This window comes from Ciona intestinalis, chromosome 11, assembly GCF_000224145.3.
Source record: "Ciona intestinalis chromosome 11, KH, whole genome shotgun sequence".
Taxonomy (NCBI): domain Eukaryota; kingdom Metazoa; phylum Chordata; class Ascidiacea; order Phlebobranchia; family Cionidae; genus Ciona; species Ciona intestinalis.
The window spans coordinates 1,155,593-1,162,588 of record NC_020176.2 but is presented as its reverse complement, the minus strand read 5'-3'; the positions used below and the strand labels follow the sequence as shown (position 1 = coordinate 1,162,588).

Below are 6,996 nucleotides of genomic sequence, written 5' to 3'. Positions count from 1 at the left end.
TAATGTTTACTACCAAATGGAACGAGAAAACAGAATGAAAATGTGTCCCATCTTCCTCCACCCTGCCGTATATATACATATATATATACATACATATATATATATATATATAGATATAGATATATGAAACAATTTAAGTTTCACAGTATAAATTTAAATGATTTATCTTGTATACTGTAAACAAATATGGTTGTAAATAAAGTAAAATCAAGTACAATATTTTTATATTGTTAAAATATAAGTTGGGACCAAATTAAAGTTCCCATTCCAAAGTTAAACAATGCACAGCATTGTAATTTATTCGATATCAGCTTTGTTTCATTCGGCGCGAAATTATATCCGCATTTGAATTTTTTGAAAAGGGCGATTTATTTTCATTTTTAAATACGGAACTGATGTTGTGTATTGTCTTAAGCACACAAATTAAATATCTGTAACATGGAGGACGCCAAACCAGACCCGAGCAAGACTGTTGAACTTGCAGACTCCAACCCAACAGCAAGTATCAACGCAAATGAAGATTCGAAAGTCACTACCGATGTTGTTAATGATGTTCCATATTACAGGTGCTGTTGCGTTTATAATTTTTTGCAAAGTTTATATGGTATATTAGTGTCCCCCCTCCAAATTGAAATGTTAAGTTAAAAACAAATTAAAATTTACTCCATTCCTTTATTTTGTTACAATTTTTTTTAGGGAAATGTTTAAAGTAAGCGAATATGACTATGGATTTGCATCTTAAGAAATTTTGTATCTAAGTTTCCATAAACCTTTGCGTTTATTAATTAAGGTTATATACAGCAGTATTGTTTACAAATAATTTGTGCAGATTTTTACAAATTTAGTAACATTAAGAGGATTTGGGTGTAAATTTAAAAAAAATTGCACAGTAGCAAATTTTCAATGCATTTTTGCAATCTGGAATTATCAAAATGGAACATTTGTTTGAACTTTTAACAAAGTGAAATAACCCCATATTGTGATTTTTTCATAACAGAAACCTCGTGAAAAGCAATGCAGAGGCACTTAATAAGTTATGTGATAAATGGAAAATTTATGAAGATACAATTTCTGAAGAAGTTGGCAAAGAAAATGCAGAAACTATTCTTGTATGTAAATGTGTTTTTTATATTGTATATATATATATATATATATATATATTTATTTATTATACAGCTTAATTTTTTTCCCCTTAATAAAGTTATTTTCGTTTCCCAAATCCATTCAATAATTGTGATTTGAAAAATAATTAATGCCGGACCCTTGATGGTTAAAGTTTTATTCAACGTGAAAATCCAAGCAGAAAAACATTTTCTTAAAAATTATTTCAGTATTAAATATTCTCTGTAAAAGCTGTCCTGAATTTAAATAGATTGTACAAATGAATGTTTTGGTAATGTTTCATAAATGTTTGGTGTGGTTGTTGTGGTTATGTACATGTATCTCTAAGTTAAAAGTATTTGTAAATGTGTGTTTTTGTTTACTTGTGTTTGCCATTTTTAGATAAGCTGTTAATCTTTAATCATGTGACAAATGTTGTGGTAGCTTGACATAGTACGATACACAAATAAAAAAAATGCATTTTTATCAATTTTAAAATTCTTAGCCGTTTCCTTTCTAACCATCTTTATTAACAGGGAGATATAAGAACATGTATTGGCCAAGCTAAACTATTGATGAAGGAAAGATTTTCCCAATTTTCGGGTTTAATTGATAAATGTGAATTTGGAAGCAATGATAAACCAGTTCTGTGTCATGATTTACAAGGATTTTGGGATATGGTCAATTTTCAGGTAAGAGATTCACACATACAGACAACTGCCTATTATATTTGATCAGCTTACTGTTTGCATATTCAGGGGTCTAGACCCTTTTTTGTGAAAAATAAGAAATGTTTCAGTCAGTGTATAAAGAAAAAAAGAGTTCGGTCCTGTACTTCGTTTTTTTTAGGTACATCCTGTTAATAGTGTAAGCCTAGAAGAAGGTGTATCGGCATAAAAACATTGTTAGGTTGTTAGATTAGGTTATTAACATGCTACCGTATTTTGTATTGATCTATACCAGGTGGTTGACGTGCAAGAAAAATTCTCCAATCTTGAAGAAAGGAAGAAAAACAATTGGCCAAAGACTGAACCTGAAAAGAATACAAATATTAAAAAGAGAACGCTGAAAAGAAGTAAGGGATTAATGAGCTTAAGAATAAATAACTACTGTTAGTTTTAATGTAATATACAAATATAAAATAAAAATAGGTATACATAGGTAAACAAAATATAAAAAGAATTTTCCAAAGAAGTAAGGGATTAAGAAGCTTAAGAATAAATAAACCATTTTTAAATCGCTATACTAAACAGTGTTCTATGCATTACCTTCTTGTGTTAAAATTAATTATCTATTTAGAGTCAGCAACAAACACAACAAATGAGGCGAAAAAAATAGAAGCAAAGAAAAGGCTTGCTGCTGCAAAGGCTGCGCTTAAAAAGAAAGTTCAAATGCCTTCGGTTACCTTTGATGCTGGTTTCTTTAAAGTGAGTCATGTAATATAAACTTGTGAAGATTGGTTTTTGTTTCTTTTATACCTTGCATTAAAATAGTTTCTACCTTGCATGAATATTTAAACAGTCCCAATTGTAATTTATATTTGTTCTATTCAGTTCAGTTACATACAAAAATACAAAGGTATTTGTTAGAATATGATAAATTGAATACTACTGATGGTGTTCGTTTCGAGCAAAGCTCTTTAACAGTCACTGCTCCAATTCAGTGTTTACTAATGGTTTGTACTTTGTAGCACCGTGGTCTGTGGGTGCAACGTGCTAGCTAATGGACCAACTTAGGTCCCATAAGGTGCCACTTTGTTGGACCTTACACACATAGAATAGACTTTTAATTAAATTAGATATCATGGTAAAATTAATATATTTTTTAAGGTGGACAGTCCAGTTCGAAGTTTAAGAGATTGTGGTCGTACACCGTCCACAACAGAACGCAAGCGACCGGCTACTCCATCATCAGATAACTTCCTCCACGGAAGGTATTTAAAGAGGAGACTGGAAGCAATGACACCTGAATTAAAAAAGACTCTCAATTTTGAAGCTGCAGCGGATTCTATTGAACAAGAAACAAGTGAAAATGTTTGTAAAGGTTAGACAGGAATGTTTACAAGAAAACTGTGAAGTGTACAAACTAAATTTTGAAGTATGCAAGTGTATTTGCGTTTTTTCAAGTTGTGTGGTGCTTTAAAATCTGTTTCAGTAGAAATAACGACCCCAATCTTATGTGCTCTATTTTTTATACAGCTCCTGTTGTTGCTGCAGCCAATGAAAAGCGCACAATTTCTACTGAAACAGGTTAGAATTTTGCTTGTAGTTTTTCTGTGTTTTTTTTTGTTGTCATATGCATAGCTATTGTAGAATTAGTATTTTCAAAAAATTCATGCACATTTTTTGTACATTTTGTGATTTGTAATCTTTCATTATTTGTCAACAAATGTTTCATTCCATCCTGTGCTCACTGGTACTTGCTATTAAAAAAATCCCATTTGTTGATTATTTTTCGCTTATTTGTAAAATGGTGATGTGTCACGTATGTTTCAGAAATGAATGAATTTAATGTAGAGCGAGCGCTTACAGAAATAAGTAAGCAGTTTAATTTTGTCCAAAATATGTACAGAACAAGAGAAACTAGTACGGTAAGTTTTGTGTTTGTTTTTCCCTATTTTTTGTGTAAATAAGCCTATTAAACAGAGGATATTGGGTTCGAGGCTCTATAGTGTATTTAGTGTGTCATTGGTCAAGACACTAAGCAGTAATTGCTCAAACCCAGAAGCGGTTGTTAAAATTATCATTAATTCCCAAAAAATAAGCACCCAAAGTGGTTTTTGTGGTAACTTATAAGTTATTAGGTTTATGAGACAGAACAGCGATGTTATAACTGTTATGACATCTCAACTGACATTGATTCTTTTTGAAAATATACAATAACAATTAATTTATTTTACTGGTTTAACATTTTCATTGTCAAACCAAAAGAAACGGAATATTAAAACACATACTTTAGTAAATATATGCTGTTATTTCCCATTAGTCATGATACCATACAGACATATATTTACATAATAGATATTAGATAATACTCTGTTTATATTTTCAGAAGTCTGTGCAAACTCTCAAAGAAAAAACCATTAAAGCAGAAGAAAATCATTCTAATGGTTTGTGTTGCTCATATTAATCTTACTATTTCTTAAATTGAAAGACCCCTATTCTTGCATAATAGGGCAACTACAAAAACCACTTGTGTTTTACAAAACACCATGTTTTAATGACTGACTTCCCCCATGTGAGAATGAATCAAGTTACATTCATTATATTCAGAAATGTTTTAAAAACAGTTAATATTCTCTAGAACCAAAGTCTCAGGATTTAACTTTTTTGACATTTTCTATCCCTTTTCTGGTTGCATTGCATTTGATAAAAACATCTTACTTTTTCAGACTCATATAAAGAATTATACCATGTACAGCTTGGTAAAAGTAAAGTGTTGGAAACACAATTAGAGTTGTACAAATCTGTGAGGGAGAAAATCCCTCTTCAGATGCAGAGGTTGGAAACCACGAAGAAGATGATCCAGGAAAAAGTGGACGAAATCACCGGAATTGCATCTCATCTTAATTCATGGAAGCAGGAACTGACTTTGAAAGAAGAAAAAGAAAATGAGGTTAGATGTGGTAACAGCAATCGACCATAAACTGGGAGTCACACCAGGGGTGGCAGGGTAGACAGGCCAACATAAAAAAAGCGTGTTTAACTATTTCTGCCTCTCCCGCATTTTAGGTTTGGCGCTTATAAACTGAAGGATATTGGTTTGACTTGGTATTACTATTGTAAATAGAATTTAGGGATGTTTCTATGTGGGCAAGACACCTAATAACATTTGTTTTAACCTAGTATTAATACTTGTCAATTGTCATGCTTGCTGAAAAAACTGTAATAAGCTCTAATTATTATTTTACCTACTAGTTTAAATAATCGTGTCAAAAATTCTGGTAGGAGTTAAAACAACTTAAAGAAACACATCAGAGAAATTTGGAGGATTTGACTTCCCTAAGGTCTCATCAAGAAAAGTTTGACGAAATTTCTGCAAAACTTAAAGATATGGAAGAAAAGGCTGCAAAACATGATGTTGGTATGTGACGTCATCATGTTTTCAAAACACAGTTATCAAAAATCTTTTTTGGCAACTACAGCCACCACTAGCAGATACAATATTGTAACATAAGTTTGTGAATTATAGGTGACTTCGGTTGCAGCTGTTCTGTTTGTTTAGCTGCTATTTCCAAACAAAACCAAGGCATTAATATCCATCCTGGCCTAAATCCTAGGACCCATGGGGTGCCACGTTGGAGGACTTTACCCACATAGAATAAAATAAAAACATTAAAAAAATTATAATAATTTGAAACCGCAATTTTTGTGTTTTTTTTATATGTCTATGCTTTAAATCAGAGCACAATAAGTTGCAAGAAGAATGTAATTTGGTGAGAAAGGAGAGAAACGAGCTGCGTGATGCTTTGAATGTTGAATATGAAGTGAAGAAAGACCTTGAAACAAAGTTGGCTGAAATAACGGAACAAAGGATTTTCGAAAAAGATGAATTAACAAATGAGAATAATGTAAGTTGACATCAAACTGTGCTTTATGTTCAAAATGTTTCATGTTTTTGTTTCTACTCTTTTTATCATTGAAACTCAATTGTTTAAACTAAACTTTACACAAATGTTGACGAGAATAGAAAATGTTTTCAAATTTTCAAAAAATATGTAAAATGTTTTCTAATCAATAGTCAATGTAACAAATATTTTACATAGAGCCAGGGGTTGCAAAAAACGTCTTAAATTTTTATATTTAACTCCTCAATTTCTCCATTTGTTCAGTTTCTTGTTGAAGAGGGAAAGTTAACACAACAACAACTTCACAAAACTGAACTGATGCTCCAAGCAACTAAAGATGTTTTGGAAAAACTACAAATTAAATATAATGACCAAAAGTTAGAAATTACTGAGATAAAGGAAACACAAGCAAAGGAGAGGTAAGAAGTTTATTGAATTTAGAAAAAATTAAAGTTAGCCAACTTTAGAAAGTAATAATACCGGTATTTTATTCAGTAATTCATACATATTATGCCTAGTTAGTTACCACATATGTCATTTTAGGGTATAGTATTTATTTATGTTTCTCTAACAAACTGTTGATAAGTACTGAGTTTCATTTTGTTAATTTATTTTCATAATTTATACAAATTTACCAGCAATATCTGCATATTCACAAAATTCACCCTTTAAAAAAATTAAATCGAAATTTTTACTCAAATCATTTTATTCATTCATATTTTTTTTCAGAGATGAAACGAAAGTTCTTCAAGAAGAACTTGATATCACGAAAGCAAATTCAAGGCTTGCTATTATTGAGCAGCAACAAGATGTGATTGCAAGTGAATCCAATGTTGTTAAACTCAATGCAAAAATGAAGGCATTTCATCATAAATTGCAAAATTATTTGGAAGGTAAAATTTACAATTTTTGTTTTGTTTTATATACACTATACAGCGTTTTTTTTTTTTTTATGTAAGATTAAAAACTTTTAACTTTATTTGTCAGTTTTAGGTGACCAGTTTTGTATTTAGAAGTTTTTTTTTTTTTTTTCATTTACTGAAACTTTTTTTTATAAAAAAAAATTATTAAAAGTTATTTTGTAACCTTTTTTTATTTCCTTTTTCTAAGTTCTACCACGGCCTACTAGAGATACGGCCTGATAATTCACATTTTACGTTTGAAATTAGAAGGCCTATTGTACGTCACAAACACCATTTTTTTCAATTGTTACGTCATGTATTTTGCTTAAAAAAGGTAGCAGTAATGGGAAAAACGCATTGAAAACTTACGAATTTAGCAATGAGGTCAATTATTTACACAAGTATAGCTACATGCAGCGTTAGAAG

The 6,996-nt window shown here is 30.6% G+C and overlaps 1 protein-coding gene across 1 annotated transcript in view; it reads left to right on the top strand.

Moving 5' to 3' along the window:
* Positions 1-296: 296 nt before the first annotated feature.
* Positions 297-6,996, top strand: part of LOC100185587 (uveal autoantigen with coiled-coil domains and ankyrin repeats) — a 9,908-nt gene continuing 3,208 nt past the window's right edge. Inside the window, exons 1-14 of the mRNA XM_009861826.3 lie at positions 297-566; positions 998-1,109; positions 1,638-1,793; positions 2,065-2,176; positions 2,401-2,528; positions 2,931-3,144; positions 3,300-3,350; positions 3,597-3,691; positions 4,153-4,210; positions 4,493-4,716; positions 5,049-5,184; positions 5,505-5,671; positions 5,933-6,087; positions 6,398-6,561. Coding sequence (XP_009860128.1) covers positions 439-566; positions 998-1,109; positions 1,638-1,793; positions 2,065-2,176; positions 2,401-2,528; positions 2,931-3,144; positions 3,300-3,350; positions 3,597-3,691; positions 4,153-4,210; positions 4,493-4,716; positions 5,049-5,184; positions 5,505-5,671; positions 5,933-6,087; positions 6,398-6,561 — 1,900 coding nt within the window. The 5' untranslated portion in view covers positions 297-438. The remainder of the gene's footprint in view (positions 567-997; positions 1,110-1,637; positions 1,794-2,064; positions 2,177-2,400; positions 2,529-2,930; positions 3,145-3,299; positions 3,351-3,596; positions 3,692-4,152; positions 4,211-4,492; positions 4,717-5,048; positions 5,185-5,504; positions 5,672-5,932; positions 6,088-6,397; positions 6,562-6,996) is intronic.